General features: G+C 42.7%; 2 protein-coding genes across 2 annotated transcripts in view; both read left to right on the top strand.

The window, feature by feature from the left end:
* The window catches only part of LOC121615582 (potassium voltage-gated channel subfamily B member 1-like), a 34,292-nt gene extending 29,061 nt beyond the window's left edge, over positions 1–5,231 (top strand). Inside the window, exon 3 of the mRNA XM_041949967.1 lies at positions 2,563–5,231. Coding sequence (XP_041805901.1) covers positions 2,563–4,416 — 1,854 coding nt within the window. The 3' untranslated portion in view covers positions 4,417–5,231. The remainder of the gene's footprint in view (positions 1–2,562) is intronic.
* Positions 5,232–13,560: 8,329 nt separating this feature from the next.
* On the top strand, positions 13,561–17,530 carry LOC121612676 (retinol dehydrogenase 10-B-like). The gene is made up of 5 exons (XM_041945719.1): positions 13,561–14,010; positions 16,667–16,765; positions 16,876–17,021; positions 17,138–17,269; positions 17,407–17,530. The coding sequence occupies exons 1-5, from the start codon at positions 13,561–13,563 to the stop codon at positions 17,528–17,530; spliced, it is 951 nt and encodes a 316-aa protein (XP_041801653.1).
* The last annotated feature ends 585 nt before the right edge of the window (positions 17,531–18,115 follow it).

The following is an 18,115-nucleotide window of genomic DNA, read 5'->3' as shown; positions in this document are numbered from 1 at the left end:
TGGGAGGTGGGGCCGGTCATGCTTCAGTTGTTCTTCGCGCGCAGCACACCTTGCTGTAGTGTCTTTTGTGTTCAGCATGATTCATTAGCAACGTCCAGGTCTGGTCAGTGCGTCAAGATAGATTAGTGTTGATCTGATGAGTGTGCTTTCCACTGGACGGTCGTTTTTAGAGCTGAGGCTCAGCAGCCAATGCCGCTCAGCTCTCGTCTCTGTCTTTTGAGATGTTGCTGCAGAATCGATGCGCATACAGTTTCCTCGTCCAAAGTCTCCAGACTCTCTGATAACCTATCTGACCCCCACATTCTCAGGGAACACTGAATATAGTGACTGTGACGTCTGTTCCTGTTCATGGTGATGCTTCATGTTGACGTTAGTTGTTTTATACTCTTGGGGGTGATCATTCAGTAACAGGAAATCTTCCTCTAATGGGTTGTATTTGAGAGTTTCCATCCATCACTTGGGTCTAGTGGGATCAAGACAGGCTATTTCAGAGAAAGCTCTGACAGAGTTAATTTTTTGTCTGCCCTTTAATTGACTCTCACAGTTCAACCATTTGGCTACTGAAGTTGAAATGCCTTTACTCTAGTCTTTCTCCTGCCCTCTCTTACGTCCACCCCAGCAGGGCCTCTCTGCTCTTAGTCCCTGTCTCCTCAAAGGCCGAGGTAGGTGTACAAGCAGTCACCTGTCGAGATTAATTAAAGCTTATGGCTGCTGATTGGTGCCAGGGAATAATCCTGCTCGGCACCGGCCTGGGACACAGCCTCCACAGTGACCTTGTGTTGGATTTCACTCTGACTCTGGGACAGGAATAATAGGTGTGGCACACCTACACACCCACAACTGTGCAGCCTTCTTAATCCCCGGCACTATGACCAAACCCTATTGTACTCAGCAGATTGTATCATTAGTAGGTGGCTCAGTGCTTCAGAGGTCTCCAGTAGTATGTCAGGCCGGCTCACTGACCACGCATGGTGTGCTTCGTAAAACGAGTAATACACTGTGGTTCTTGTAGCCTTGGGCATTGAGGGGTTGAAGGGGCAGACTGAACAGAAAGGGAGACAGTGAAGAACAAGTGTGGCAGGGGTTTTAAAAAATGTATAAATACAATCTCAAACTCCCTCTCTCGTCTCCCTCCTTCACTGTCTTTCTCTGTACTATCAAGACTTGAAGAGGAGAAAAAATAACATCCGCCCCAGAGATCACATTAGCTCTGACCCTATTTCTTTTGAAACGCTGACATGACATTTCATGAATGCTTTGGAGAGAGTAGCCAGAAAGTTAAATGGGCCGTGGAATAATATCATCAGAAAATTGCCTCACTAGTTGGGATATTTTAGCCAGTTCTGAAAAGCAATTTAGTGTCACAAATGGAACCGCACCAGTCTGACACATTGAAATGGAGTTTCTCATGGCACTGACCTTCTTCCTTTGACATCGGTGAAGCACTATTGCCCTTTGGTGGAGCGCTTTAACTTTCAGCATGCAGTTCAGGGGCTGCAACTGCTAACTTAAGCTCCACTGGTCGTCCACACTCACATTCAACCATTTATATACCGTATGTCTTTCAATATTGCAGCTGCAAAGGGCCAAAATGACTCTTTCAGATCTGTGATGCATGCTGGATGAATACTGTCTGGATCTACTTTTCTTGTTTTTTGTTTAGTATAATTGTAATCATTCTCAAAGTGTGTTGCCAACTACAGGTTCAAGGTAAAGAGAAGGACGCAAAACAGATGGCTTCAGAGTTATTGCATAATCAGTGCAGTCTTTTCATCTTTAAGTCTTTTAGTCGTTTCAATGTAGGCGACCATCATCAGTGCTGTTATGTACTGATGATCAAACGTCTGCAGCCTGTTCCACAAAGCTTAAAAGCCTGGACTGAACAGGCAATGGCTCTGAAACCATACATGTTTTGCTTGCATATTTGTGCTTTGGATTTGACCAGCACGCCCTCAAAACCTAATAAAAGGAGCTGTTTTTCAAAGTGACCCTCAAGGAAAGTTTATGAACTACCGATTACTATACAATAGTCTACAGAAATGCTAGCAGCTCACGAGGCTGGATTGCACAGCTGTGGTTTTGAGCTAGATGCCAACCAATCAGCATGCTAACATGGCTAACAAGGCTGATGAGAGAGAGAGAAGAATGAGAATTTCATTGCTTTTGCAGGTTTTTGGTCATGAACCAAAGTGTTGGACACATTAAATTTTGATCTAATTATGGTTCTAAACGAAAAATCAAGGGATTATCAAAGTCATTGTGATACATTCTGAGCAGCACATGGATATGTGCACCAAATTTCATTGCAATCCATATAATACTTGTTGAGGCATTTCACCTAAAACCATGCAAGTGAACTTCATGGTGGCACTAGAGGAGCTTGAAAGTCTGAATAAAATTTCATGATCATCCATCCAATAAGAGATTTCAGTGGTGGACTGATCGACATTACTACCCCTGGGAAATGGCACAAGATGGGTTTACAGCACTGGCGTATATTCCTCAAACATTAACATGTAGTCCTCAGTATTTTTCACTCTTGTTGTCTTCTGTGTTTTTCAGATCCTGGCAATTATCTCCATCCTCTTCATTGTGCTGTCTACCATTGCCTTGTCTCTGAACACCCTTCCAGAGCTACAGGACACAGATGAGTTTGGCCAGTCCTCAGACAACCCACAACTGGCCCATGTGGAAGCTGTGTGTATTGCCTGGTTTACCATGGAGTACCTGCTTCGCTTCCTCTCCTCCCCCAGCAAGTGGAAGTTCTTTAAGGGTCCTCTGAATATCATAGACCTGCTGGCCATCTTGCCCTACTATGTCACCATCTTCCTGACAGAATCCAACAAGAGTGTGCTGCAGTTTCAGAACGTCCGTCGAGTGGTTCAGATTTTTCGGATCATGCGGATCTTGCGTATTTTGAAGCTGGCTCGTCACTCCACAGGTCTTCAGTCTCTGGGCTTCACACTTAGGAGGAGCTATAATGAGTTGGGCCTGCTGATTCTTTTCTTGGCCATGGGCATCATGATATTCTCCAGTCTGGTCTTCTTTGCAGAAAAGGATGAAGAGGACACCAAGTTTAAAAGCATTCCAGCTTCCTTCTGGTGGGCTACGATTACTATGACAACGGTAGGCTATGGCGATATCTACCCAAAAACTTTGCTAGGAAAGATAGTTGGAGGCTTGTGCTGCATCGCTGGAGTACTGGTGATAGCCCTGCCTATTCCCATCATCGTGAATAACTTTTCCGAGTTCTACAAAGAGCAAAAGAGGCAGGAGAAGGCCATCAAAAGAAGGGAGGCTCTGGAGAGGGCTAAGAGAAATGGTAGCATTGTCTCTATGAACATTAAAGATGCATTTGGCCGCAGTGTAGAACTCATGGATGTAATGGTAGAAAATATTGATGAAAAGAAGGAGAAGGTGCATGATAATCATGTGTCTCCTTGTCAGCCGAAAGGGACACCCAAACTCAAGCCTGTGATGAGCCCCAGCAGCCCCACCAAGACCCTTGACCCAAACTACCAAGAGCAGGCCAAGCCCTCTGGCAGCCCTCAGCACCTCAGCGCACAAAAATTGGAGGAGATGTACAACAAGATGGCCAAGGCTCAGTCACAACCCAACCTTAACAGCAAGGAAAAAGGGCCGCTGTCCAAAGCAGTTGAGCAGAAAGCTGAATTTGAGATGGGAAGAATCCCTACTGAAGCTACCTCAAGCACAGCAGAGGCAGTAACAGACATGAGGAGCATGTCCAGCATTGACAGCTTCATCAGCTGTGCCACTGACTTTCCTGAGAGCTCTCGCTTTTCCCACAGCCCCATCGGCAACCTGCCGGGGAAGGTCAGCACCAACCCCGGCCTGGAGCCCACCTTGGAGAATGAACATGAAGGATCCCAGAGCACCACTACACCCCTATCACGACAAAGCACCAAGCCTGGACCGTATTCTGACAGCCCCACGGGTCTGCGCTTCAAAAACCCACTCAGAAGCCGCTCCCTCAAGGTCAACTTCAGGAGTGGGGAGGATTCAGGGACAGGGGCCCTCTCAGACAGCTCATCAGTCCAGAGCCCAGAGGTGTCCGTCTACACAACTGCCAGCAGCAGGACGCCCACCAAAAGCCCAGAGAATATACTGCCCACAATCTTCACATTCCACGATGCATCCATCAGCAAATTCATTGATGCTGACACAGATGAGGAGGAGCACATGCATGATGGTTCAGGCAACAACCCATCCCAAAGACTCCTGGACAAAGCCAGCCCCAAGTTTGGTCATCACTCCAGCTTCCAGCAGGGGTCCAACCACACAGAGAGCCTGCAGAGGAAGATGGGGAACAGCACACTGCCGCTGGAAGCACAGGAGAACCACATGGCTCAGGAACTACACCCACTTCAGGGCGAGACGAGTCACTCTAATGCTTAAAGATACGACAAGTGAGAGACCACAGAGGAAACATACAGGAGAGGAGGCAGCAGAGAGGGAAATAAGAAGCACAGTGAACTCAGCAAAACTGATCTTCCCAAAAATATGAAAGGCACTGAAAACACTTGCAGGAACATTTGAACAGCAGTAATACAAAATGATTCTCCCATGAAAATTATTTACAGCCTAGTTGTAATATAGATTTTTTTTATATACATAAGCAAAACCTTATTTTTCTGACCCTGGATACCACTTTAAAGCCACTATAGCAAAAGCTGTCCAATTAGTAGCAAAGCACAGAGGGCACTGAAACGTGACACTGCAAACTGGGAAACCCACTCAGCTGAGAGTTCAAATAACTACATTGTAGTGGGGGGGGGGCTTGCATTTATCTTTAAGTTACGGTTACAGAGCATATAATCATGGCATTACAAAGGCAATAGTGTGTTGGGGAAATGTATAGTTTGCTTCCTATAACTTCCTTCCTCAAAACTGGCCTTAGTTTATGTTGTCACCCATGTTTTACGTTTGTGTTTGTATGAGTGAGAGAGACAGACAGGTGGACCGCACACATATAAGAGTGTGCACAGATTGTCTTTCATATACAGTATATTTATTGTAATGTAGCGTCCTTGGTCTCTTGTCTTAAGTGTGAACTTGAGGAGAATCAAGTGTTTCAGTCTGTTTCTGTTGGACAGGAGTTGTGTCTTGCTCTGTGACATTTTTTTACTGCACAGAATGGACAACACAGAGAGACACTGTGAGGCTGCATCATTTCCTTCTTGTCCCCGTTGTGCCCGACTGCTGGCAAGAGAGAGCACCTTAATGTGATAATTATTTTTATCATGAACGCAGAGAAAAAAATCTTTACTCTTGTTTGTTTACTTATTTACATTGTTTCTAAATGTCTGTGTGTGTCCCTCAGATTGGTGTAATTCGAGTTCAAATCCGGAGAAAATCAAAAACAAACAAAAAAAGTGTTGTGTAAAAACGAAACTTTCTCAAAAGGTGTTTCGGGGAGTCATCGTTCCTATTGTAGCTGATAACCTGAACTTCATGTAAAATGGCAGTGCTTGCGAGCATCACTATAGCTGGAAAGACAGCACTGAAAATCAGAGATTTTCTATGTTGAGCCTCCAGTTTTGTAGGAGTGTGAATACTGTACATGTATGACTACAAAAGTAGAGTATGACAAGAAAACACATTTATTGTACAAGGTAAAGAATCAAAAAAATTTATATTTTTAAGATATTTTCTAAAAGAATGGACTCGTAGACAAATATATTGTGCTAATCTCATAGTTTTGCATTTCAATATATGTACTGCATTATTTTGATGGAGTTGCATTTATTAGACGATATACAGTAGTAGATGAATTTGTATTGTTTGCTACTGTCTCCTGTAAATGTCTGCCCCTCTATCCTTTGTGCGATGTGAGGAACCAAAGAACTGTTCTTTCTGATAACTCATATGGATGATACTAAGTTTTACTGTTTTATCTCAAAATTCAAATTCCTTTTCTAAACAACAGAAGCTGATATATTTCAGGGAGCCATACTTGCTCACTGGGCACAGACGTGTAAGGCGTGGAGAGGACGGACCTCTGGAGAAGGAAGCTGTTGACAGAGAATGAAAAGAGAGGCGAGAAGTAAGACAAAGAGACAACACAGCACTTTATTTTACATCAATTTCGAGGCGCTAATTTGATTATTTACACACTGTGGATCTTGGCAAGTGATTCGCTTCCAGAAATCCAAAACATTATGCTCATGTGAGTTCACATGACGTCTCTTACAGCTACCTACAGCTCGCCTCTCAGGCACACACACAACACGGAGGAACCCTGTGTGTCTGTAGGCCACTTTAGTTCAACCAAATATCCTGCGTCCTGCTTTTCTGTATGCACCTGACTCCACACATATGACCGATCTGGGTGTTGATCATCTGGTGCTCTCATGCTCTTTGTTACATTAATCATGGAAGCATGGTTTTCTAACATTATTAACTTTACAACATATCATGCAAGCATGCGACAAAGCATCTATTTTTACTAGTGCATCTTCAAAAAAAAGTAGTATTTATTCTGTCTGGCTGTTTGCAATCATTAGACATAATATGAGTTAGATATTTCTGTGCCTTTGCTTTTAACAAACGCCTGCTCCGCATCCTGAATCTGTCGCTGAGCCCGATTGACAATTAAATGAACTGTACAGCAAATAAAGTCAGCACACAGTGAACTGGGCCGTCAAGCTCTCCGACTGCTACATTAGATATCCACACCCCTCCCTCTGAATGTCTTTCCTGTGCACTTACACTTAAACGCACCCAACATTTACATGAGAAAGACCCGACCCACAAAAACAAACAGGTGCACGCTCACTCAGCAGAGTGAACGACCGCTGTTTCCATGGCGATGGTTGAGATGACTAGCTGGCTCGCATTTGATGCGAGCCGGGAGCCTAATTTGAAGAGATGGAGCCCTTAAAGACTCAAATATACACCATGTTCACATTCATTCATTCATATATGTTCTTCCCTCCTCATCTGTGGTTTCAGTCCGCTGAAGCCTGAATTATTGAAAATATCATGGTAACAAAAAAAAAACTATGTGGGATTGTGGGCCTTTCAATCTGACTTGCATCCCTTTACTTCACTCTCTCTTTTTTGAAACGTGCACACATCTCATCAAGACAGAGCATGGCCACAGCAACACACGCCTGAAACTAAGGTGCTGTTGCTATGATGTTCACTTCAGCCACCTTCTCCTGTGGAGGGAGTGAGTGTGAAATGTGAATGGAATAGGAACAAGCGGCGTGTGGCAGAGAAAGCTGTGCAGCAGAGCAGTCAGCCTGATTACAACTGACATCCCTAATGATGGCTGTAGCACTCTGCTTCTTCACCATGTCCAACTTCAGCCCAAATAGCTCTTTAACATTGGCAACATGTTCATTCAGACATTATCTGTGAGTTCTCTCACCTTTTTTTTTTTTTTTTTGCTCATTGTAGAAGGTTAAGCATCCCCTCAGATTTGATAATGGCCATCATATTCTGCCATAGAGAAACTGAGGTTACGCAGCCAGATTATTCACACGGCACTCCTGTATTACAAGGGCCGGCCTTGTGCTTGAGTCTATTGTGCAGAATGACAATGCAAAAATGGCAGTTGGGTTGAGGCATCCTTTTGAGGATGTGTTCATTTGTGTGATTCTATAAATATCATCCCGGGCATGAAAAGGGAGGGTCTGGGCCAGCAGGAAAGGCTCAGTTACAGCAATGTCTTTGGTCAGATTGTGTCATGGAGCTCTGAGGAACAAACTTTGTAACAAAAGAGGCTGACAAAAACTAGACAACAGTCAGTGGTGTGTGGGATCTGTTGCAGCCCAGCCCTTAACGCTGCATGGTAATGGGATAAAAATGTCAAACTGACAAATGGTGATATGGCTTCCACTACTCAAGGCATTAGAGACAGAAGAAAAGACTAGATAGATTTTGAAAAAGAAAGAAAGAAAAGGAGAGGGTCTTACACAGTGAAGATTTATTAGCATTCATCAGACAACAGTCAGACATGCAGTAAATACTGACAAAATCTTTGGAATTGAGTCTCTCATCACAGTGGACTCCAAACAAGCCATAGTCTATTTAAAAGGTAACAACTCTTGCGTCTGCTGGATGAATGTTAGCAATGTCCTTATTGCTTTTTATATCTTTTTTTTGTTTTCTGAACTGCACTTAATTGATTTTTCTGTACTAAATCCTCCGCTGAGTAGTGACCATGCAAATGTAAAATGTCAACGTACAAAGCTACACATTGGTTCAAGTACAATTTCTAAAAGCACAAGCTATTACACTGTCAATAAGTATCAATGTCATTTTCTTCAAGCACAATATGCCACACTAGAGGTTTAAGCCACGTACAGACACATCATTTTAATTTTAAGAATCTTCCCCGTTCTTCAGGGAGTGAATCACGTCTGTTCAGCTCACACAGGTCTGTATGCTGCCCTTACTGTGTCTGGGGTAATGTTTGTTTTGTAAAGTTTCATACTTTGTACCAATTGACTTTATTATCTTTGTGGTTTCTTGTTGTTCAATGCATGTAGCGCTACTAAACTTTGACACACAGTACTTGTAAATATCATCTAAGAAGCTATAGGAAAATGTCTATGATCAGCAATTTTGAAGCAATTTTCTCCTTTTACTGACTGATGCTTAATAAAAGACAATAATCCAGTGTTTTGTGCAGCGAGCCTCACTTTATTATCTGATATGTGCTTTTACAAAACCACTGAACACATGGAGTCCATGAGAGCAAGCAGTGAGATTGTGCAATGACTGAGCTTGTTGTTTGTGGTTGGAAACTGAGAATCTTATACAACAGCACCCTCTAGTGTTAACTTCTGTATTCAGTAAAATAAATATGTTCTAGTTCTCTACACCAGTGGTCCCCAACCTTTTCTGTACCATGGCCCAGTTTAATGTCTGACAATATTTTCCATTCCCAGTCTAAAGGTGTAGCAGATAAAAACAAAATAAAATGATAAGATCGGCATTAAAAACTGTGGTATTTTCTCTTTAATAATAATAATAACAATAATAATGAACGTAAATCCACTTTTTAATCATGTCAAGAGGACCTGGCTGCAGACTGGCACTGTCAGGCACCACCTGTTTTTCAAATTATGTGAAAAAACAAAATAATGGAAATCATTTTTTCTTTCTGTGCGGCTCAGTACCAAATGACCCACGGCCCACTAGTGGGCCGCGGCCCACGGGTTGGGGATCAATGCTCTACACGACATTCATGTTAACATAATCTGAAGTAAAATAATCTTGTTAATCCTGGATCAGGAAAAACAGGATAGTGCAAAAGGAAGAAGCAACAAAAAAAAAGATATGAATAAATAAAACACATAATGCTTGAATTTACAATGCACATAGGAAACATTGCTATTCCGCTGTTTAGTATACACTGATATTCCACATGAGTGAATATGAGTTAATCTGTCAGTTTGTGTGGTCTCCTGGGAGCAGTGTTGATTTTAAAGGTGACAGGAGCAGGAAGGAAGGACCTGCTCAACCTCTCCTTCACACAGTGTGGGTGAAGCAGCCTGTCACTGAATGAGCTCAGTGCTGTCAGAGTGTCCTGCATGGAGCAGGACGTGTTCTCCATCAGGGGTGATAGTGTAGCCATCAACCTGCTTTCTCCCACCACCTCCATCGGGTCGAGGGGGTATTGCAGGACTGAGCTGGACTAAACACATGGAGTTTTAAATTCTTGTTTTTACTAAGCGAAATAGCTTGAAACCCAATTCCAAAAAAGTTGGACTGTTGTGTTAAACATTAACAAAAACAGAATGCAGTCATTTGCAAACGAAATGTTCAATGACAACAGTTTTACAAAGTGTTCCTGAGCCCATGTAATCTTCTTTATCCAATCATGTTGTGATGAGGCTAGGGAGCAGGGCCCAAAATGCAGACATTAAGACGTGGGAAAGGTGGCTAGGTGAAAGTTTATTTAAGCAGCGGTAAGGGGGGAAGAGTAGGTTGAGGTGGTGTCTTCAGACACAGGGAAGGCAGGGGAGGCAAGGAGGCTGGCAGCGAGGAAGGTAGGCCATGTGGCACAGCGGTGGCTCAAGCTGACTGGTACAGGTGCTGGGTGGCTTGAGGGTAATGAGCTGTATCCTGAAGATAGAAGACACATGTAAGTATACGAAATCACAAGCTCCAAATTCTCTGAGGCACTAGCGAACGATCTACCACAAAGCAGTGACAATCTGGCAGCAAGAACACTGGCGGGCCCGCCTTAAGTAAGCTCCTGATGAAGATCAGGCACAGGTGTGTGCAGCCAGCTCCTCCTCCAGCCCGCAAGCCACACCGATACTGTGAGAGAGAGCACACACAAAACCCAACCCCCAGCCTCACATACACATATACCACACATGTGTTCACAAAGTGTTGTACCTCTCTCCATCCTCGCTTGTGAACGACTGAGCCTCTCCAGGATCCATCCATCCATTATCTATACACCGCTGAATCCTTTGCAGGGTCACGGGGGGGCTGGAGCCTATCCCAGCCGTCTCTCAGGCAAAGGCAGGGGACACCCTGGGCAGGTCGCCAGCCTACCACAGGGCTACACATATAGACAGACAGCCACACACACCACTCATTCACACCTATGGACAATTTAGAATTCCTACCCAATCATGATACTATCACCTGTTACCAATCAGCCTGTTTACCTGTGGAATGATCCAAACAGGTGTTTCTGGAGCATTGCACAACTTTCCCAGTCTTTTGTTGCTCCTGTCCCAATTTCCAACTTGTTTGAAATGTGTTGCTAACATCAAATTCAGAATAAACATTATTTATAAAAATGAATGAAGATGATGAGGTCAAACATTAAATATATTGTCTTTGTACTGTTTTCAATTGAGTTTATGTCAAACAGGATTAACAATCTATGTTTTCCACAGCATCCCAACTTTTTGGCATCAGGTTTGGATAAAAGTAAAACAAGATGATCACTGTCTAGATTGGATTAAATGTGGACAAATTAAGTGATTGTTTAATTCAATTCTATCTTTAAAGTAAAAACTTGTTCATATTCAGTATCAATTACTCTGTTAATTATTTTTACAATTAATCAACTGTTTGGTCTCTACATTAAAAAAAAAACAACTTAATTACCATCATGATTTCCCAGATCTTCAAATGTCTTCAAATGTTTTGTCAAATGTACTTATCAGTCCAAACTCAAAATATATTAAATTTACACAGATGCAAAACAGAAAAGAGAAGCAGTAAAAACGTTTAGCAAGCTGGAACAAGCAAATGGTTTGGCATTTTTGCTTGAGAAATAAAAATTAATAAAGAAATACTGAGAAAATCAAAATTGTGACACATTTTCTGTGGTGCAACTAACTGATTAATCGATTAATAATTTTAGGCCAATCTAATGTTGGTTTTTCCCACGATTTCAGTTCAACACTGTGGTTATGACAAAATGTACAATAACAACTATGAAAGTCTTTGTTGGGGGTCATTTATCTTTTTGGATCCTCAGCATCAACATTTCTGATCAGCTGATACAGTAAATATTAGAGAAAGTCTCTTCCAGAGCAGCAACAGATTCCCATTTGTTATGTTATATTACATCACCCAACATCATGACCAAGGTTTTGAAGAGGATTATATCACAGTCAATACTAGTCACAACTTTAGGCTTTTCCCAAGACACAAACACTCTTAACTTCCATGAGCAACAACCTCTCTGCAGCAAAAACTGACAGCAAAACCACTAAAGCTTCGGCCGCAGCGGTTTCACCACGGTGAAATGTTTCAAAACAATCAAATTAGATGTACAGGAGAAAAGGAGCACTTATCCGAGAATGTGAGTTTACGAAGAACGCATATTTAGGGATTTGTGCACACGTGCTAAGCAGTTTATCACCTTAACATTTCACTCAGAGTTGGATAATCCACCTCACATCATGGATCAGAAAATAACTTCTTATAACAGATGAAGGGAATGTCTACGTAAGAGGTGACGAGTCGCAGATCAAATACTATAAATATCATACTTGTGTAAAAGTGGTTTGTCGGTTGTGGCTGGGGGTAAAAATCTTACATAAAAGTCAAACAAAGGCTCAGAGTAAAAGTTATGTGTTACTTTCTTACATATGAAAACATCACAACAGTTATTTGTGATGTTATTCAGACAACTGTAAAAGCACGAAGGGACAGAGATGAAAGAGAAGTGAACCCTCTCAAGAGAGAACAGAGATTCATTCGGTTTACAGACTTTAGATTTAAAAGCCTAAATGACTGACACCTTCATGTTTTAGGGTGTGGACAAAGGAAGCTGGATCACAGTAACAGCAGCAGCTACAGCTTTTTTCAGTTACGTCCGTCTTTGTGTGACCCTGAGCACTGGAAATGCAGATTGAACTGAGTCCCCTGTCATTTCAGTTTGTTTTGACCTTTAAACACCAAAGATCACTCTGAAAGGTCTGCAGAAACAAAATAATTAGCGGCTGACTCAGAGTTCACTGCAAACTGGTTCACGACATTTTGACGTAAGTGGACTCACAGCAAAAAACCTGAGACACAGAAAAAACTAGAGGAACTGCATATCTAACTCGACACTCAAAGCCACAGTTATTTAACTTTGGGAGGGTCATTTTTTTCTATTTTAAAACTGCTAAAATGCTCATCTGTGCAAGTAATTGCAATCATTCCTCTGCTCCATACATGCTGTGACCAGGTCCCTTCATGAAGTGGTTCATGATGGGTATAAATCAGACTAAAGTCCTCCTTCTGTGGAGAAATACAATCAAAAGTACAGATGTAATCAGCGGTGAAGAAAAGCAAAAGTATGAATGCCACAGTGTAAAAATACCTCATTACAAGTACAAGTCCTTCATTGAAAATGCATTGAAAAAGTAAAAGTATGCAAGTATTATCAGGAAAATGTACTTAAAGAGAAGGTAAAATTACTCAGTGCAGAAAAAATGTCCCCTGTGACATCTATTATTAACATAAAAGCAGGATTTTACTCTTGTGGCTGCTCGAGGTGAAGCTCATTTTTAACTATTTTGTACAGGACTGCATCTACTGATTATTTTCTCCATTAGTTGACTGGTTGCTTGTTTTTTTTTTTTTTTTTTTTTTGTTATTATTCTTAAAATAGTGGGAAATGCTGTCAAATTTGCACAAAGTGACACCTTCACAATTCTTGGTTTGTCCAACCAGCATTACAAAATAGGATGCGAAGAGATTCAATAAATACAGACATGTAAAGTTTAAATGAGGCCTGCTCGGGTAAACCTGTGGGGTCTCTCTGAGTGATGCAAAATACAGTGTTCTGTGCTTTGGCTCTGGTCCTGAGTGTTATCTTAATCCCTGCCTCGGTCTTACTCAGCCACTGTTTCTGAGCAGTTATTAATGTGCACGGGTTAGTCAGTCAGCTCCGCGGTCATCAGACAAAAAGCCCCTCCAGCCTATTGGTGGCCACCATCAGTCGGAGTCCTAATCCGGCACACACAAGTTATATAAAATGTCCATCCAATCCCGCGCCTCACAGAAACAACTCCTCCAAGGCTTGGCGGTCTGCTTGTGTGGCTCCTGAACCCGGACCGGAGCATCATGATTGTTATAGTGGACCTGCTGCTGATGCTCATCGACCTAACCTACTCCGTCCTTCACGCCGTCATCCAGACTTTCCTCCGGCCGCGGCTGAAGTGCGTCGATGGGGAGCTGTGTCTGATAACGGGGGCCGGGGGCGCGCTGGGTCGCCTCTTCGCCCTGGAGTTCGCCAAAGAAGGAGCGCACCTGGTGCTGTGGGACTGCAACACGGCTGCCAACGAGCAGACCGCCAAGCTGGCGCGGGAGCTGGGGGTTCGGGTGCACACGTACACGGTGGACCTGTCCAAGCGTCAGAGCATCTACGAGACGGCGGACAGGGTGAGGGCGGAGGTCGGGGAAGTTTCTATGCTGGTCAACAACGCGGGTGTGGTGGCCGGGCGGAGGCTGCTGGACTGTCCCGACGAGCTTTTGGAGAGGACTCTGCTGGTGAACTGCCACGCGCTGTTTTGGGTGAGGCTTTGACGCACGCACCTTTTACGCACAACTGAAACTATGAACTTCCATCTTAGCTGCTGGACACAGAGCTAACACACTGTACCAGCCTGACATGAGTTATGTAACATGTATTCACCGTGAGCCTCCCCGGGCTCGGGACAGTATTTGTGCACTGATGTGTGAAGGGATCAGAGCAGCCTGTGCCACAGCAGGGCCTGTGCACCCCCCGTGACTGTTAAACGTTACCATGAGGTTACAAGTAGGTGGCGGTAACCTCATCCACTCATCCCCATAATAAAAGGAGGAGAGCCCACCAGTTAAAACAGCATGTGATTACGCCCTTGATCCTCTCAAAGCCTCAGTCATGCTCATACAATAAAAGAGTAAGCTCATTTGCACCAAATATGAAGGATACAGACACAGTGGGCGAGTGATGAAAGTACCTTCCAAGCTCTAATGCACCCAATCTGGCAAAGGAGAAAGCCTCTCTGTTGGGTGTAGTTGGCAGCTGCCCCAGACCCTACTGTCTGTGAGCAAAAATGAGCCGAAGGGCTCTTACTTAACTCTAGCTTTTCCCAGTGTCTGCATTTTGTACTGTACTCTAATACTTTAATGCTACATGGTCCCAGCTCTGAAATGTTGTTGACCACATGAGCACAATATCAGCCTAAATAATAAACACAGTAGGGTTTCAGAGGACGCAAAGATACAGATGTTCCACCATACTGTTGACATATACCTCTGCTGATGCAGCTGTTTTTGAAATAAACTGTTTCAGATCTTGATATCCAAAGCCTTGATAGCTTTGCCACACAGCAAACAAAGGGCCCCAACACTTAACAGTATTTCAGTTAAATCAACTTTTAGTCATGCTGTGCTCAAGTTATGCATATTCCCAACATTAGGATTAATCAAATGACCACAAACCAATTTCCAAACAGTCGGTCTGGAGTTTTCTAGAGCGCCTTGGGGATCAGAGGCCCTTGGGCAGTTACCCACTTTGTCCAGTTGGTAATCCAGCTTTGCCTTTGAGGCCACAGGTTGTTTGTTTGAGAATTCGCACCATTTAAACGCACAGAATATTCTTTTGTTCAGGTCTAATCAGTAAAGTAAAGTAGCTGGTTCACACATATACGCTGGAAGATTTCAACATATTTGGGTTCTGGAGCAAACGTTTGGATAAGTCCTCAACAGTGGAGGGATTTAGGTTTTTAAAATAACTTAAGCTTTCTGTAATTTCCTCTCAGGCTCTCTGACTGGACGGGGAAATCAATGCAGCAAAGTTTTATGAATGGGGAAATGTCTCCATCTATAGGTCCTAACATTCTCATGAGGGGTTGTAGTCTTATGTGTGTCGAGTCTCATTCAGTTCAGCAAGGTTGCTGGCTAGCTACCTAACCAGTTTATAGACTAACAGTTACGGACACAAGGATTTTTACTGTGCCGAGTCGACCTCAGCACCCAGCTATAGAAAATGGTTCAGGATCATCAGTATCAGCCAGTGAACCGCAAACTGATGTTTCAGGTTTGTGAATCTGGAGCTGGCTAGCAGCAGGGAGATGGTGATTAGACCAGCCGCAACCCATCATATAGTTTGTTATTGTTTTTCCCTTATATTGACACAAATGCTACGTTGATGTTTATACTCATGTTATACACTGTTAGAAAGCTAAGACTCTCGTCAATCGATTGATGCAAACCATGTCAAGATACAGTCACAACCAGGGCACAGTATACGGCAACACCTGACAAACAACCATTCTTAAAATTCATGCAACATTGAGGCAACTCACCAACGATGATGTCTCTCAGTGATCCACAGATCGATAGCACTCAGACACAAAATAAAAATATTTAGTCCAAAACATGACAATAATCCACAAAAAGATGTTTTCTCCTTTCAAATTAGCAGGAGATCTTCTTGTCTTCTGCTTGTGTTCTGTGAATTCAGTATTAACTTCTGGAAATGTATACAATCAGGCACTGTCTTATCAAATGACACCTAGCTTGACCAACCACGATCTGCCATATGAAGCCTAACAACCACAGAAGCCAATAACAGTCTGAGTTGAAGAGAAGGGCCTCTTTCTCTTCTTCCGTGTGAAGATTGAGCCAATCCCAACAGATTTTGCAGATGACTGATATAGCCAATGAAATTCTGAACACATGATGTGCCATTTCTGCGGATATTACACTCAATTTGAAGTGATAAATATCGTAAATTACCTCAATATAAAGATATATGGCAAAAAATATAGGTAACAATACTTTAAATATGAATATAGATGCCCAAAATCTAGATTTTATTAATATAAATATAGATATTGATGATGATGTACAGATATTTAGGTGTTCTATTATCTCAAATGGCTTGAAAAATAGTGCACATAGCAACTAGGGAAGCATGTTCCCACACTCACCTAGCTTTGGGCTAAGCCCCGAATGTTTACAACATCTGGCTCTGCCACTGGTCCTCACCTGTTTCCCAGGTACCACACTGGTTCAGATAATTACACCTACTTTGTGAAGGGGCACTGTGTAGTCCTGTGAACAATGCAGAGTTAGAGCTAGCCCCAAGGGTTCACAGCCCTGATGGGTTAATCAGGCCGCCTTTTAATTTCTATTAAGAGATACTAATATCATCTTATTAACCCTCCCCCTCCCCCAAAAGATGACAAAGGCCTTCCTGCCTCAGATGAAAGCAAAGAACCATGGTCACATTGTAACCATCGCCAGTGCTCTCGGGCTATTCAGCACTGCATGTGTGGAGGTAAGACACATGATTAATGGCTTCCTCAACCACTAACAGAGCAGACAAATCCCACCACAGAGGACATTTAAATGCTGATCACTCTGCTGGTGTTAACTTCCCCCCTCCAGGATTACTGTGCCAGTAAATTTGGAGCTGTTGGTTTCCACGAGTCACTGACGCACGAGCTGCTGGCAGAGGACATGGATGGCATCAAAACCACTTTAGTCTGTCCTTATATTGTAGACACAGGGATGTTTGCAGGTTGTGAAATCAGGTGAGATGTGCCCATTCATTATTTCAGAGCTGTTTTTTGGATAACATTGGAAAACAAATAGATGCTATATCCAATATTTTATGTCCTGCCTATTCTTTTTGTTTGATATCTACCAGGAAGGAGCTTCGGAGTCTAATTCCACCTCTGGAGCCGCTCTACACTGTACAACAGTCCATGAAAGCCATTTTAGCCGAACAGCAAATGATCTGCATTCCTCGCCTTATGTACATCCCCTTCCTCACACGGGCGTGAGTACTGATTATATTATTTATCAAACATACAATACAAGCTAAAGCTATTTGTGGTGAGAAAGAAATATTTACAGAAATATACTGGGACCAAGACAATAAATGAATGTGGACCTCGTTTTGTTTTCCTTCTCTAGATTGCTACCTTGGGATGCAAATGTGGCAACATACCGCTTCATGGGAGGTGACAAATGCATGCTACCCTTCATAAAGAATGCTGAACTGAAGAACTCCAACGGCCACATCAAATCCTCCTCCTAAGACCTCGCTGTCAGTCTGACTTATAACCTTGCTCAATCATGGACCAATGCAGACACCAAAGGCTCATACTACAGCCCAGATTCCAAAAAAGTTGGGACGCTGTGGAAAAATATAAATAAAACAGAATGTGATCATTTGCTAATCTAATTTTGACATATACTCAATTGAAAACAAATTATTTAATGTTTGACCTCATTAATTTTTGTACATATATGCTTAAGTTATATATATGCTGAGGTTGGTGCAGCAACACATTTCAAACAAGGAGCAACAAAAGACTGGGAAAATGTTTCAGTGCTCTAAAAACACCTGTTTGGAACATTCCACAGGTAAACAGGTTGATTGGTAACAGGTGATAGTATCATGATTGGGTTTGAAAGGAGCATCCTTGAAAGGCTCAGTCGCTCACAAGCAGGGATGTAGCGAGGTTCACTACTTTGTGTAAAGGATGTTACTACACAGGTTTGGAAACACTCTGTAAAACTGTCATCAGTAAATATTTTGTTTGCAAATGATTGCGTTCTGTTTTTAATTTCACACAACATCTCAGCTATTTTGCAATCAGGGTTGTATTCTTAATAAATG

The sequence above is a fragment of the Chelmon rostratus genome, chromosome 2, assembly GCF_017976325.1.
Source record: "Chelmon rostratus isolate fCheRos1 chromosome 2, fCheRos1.pri, whole genome shotgun sequence".
NCBI lineage: Eukaryota > Metazoa > Chordata > Actinopteri > Chaetodontiformes > Chaetodontidae > Chelmon > Chelmon rostratus.
Note: the sequence above shows the minus strand (reverse complement) of the source record. Positions and strands in the feature narration are given on the sequence as shown.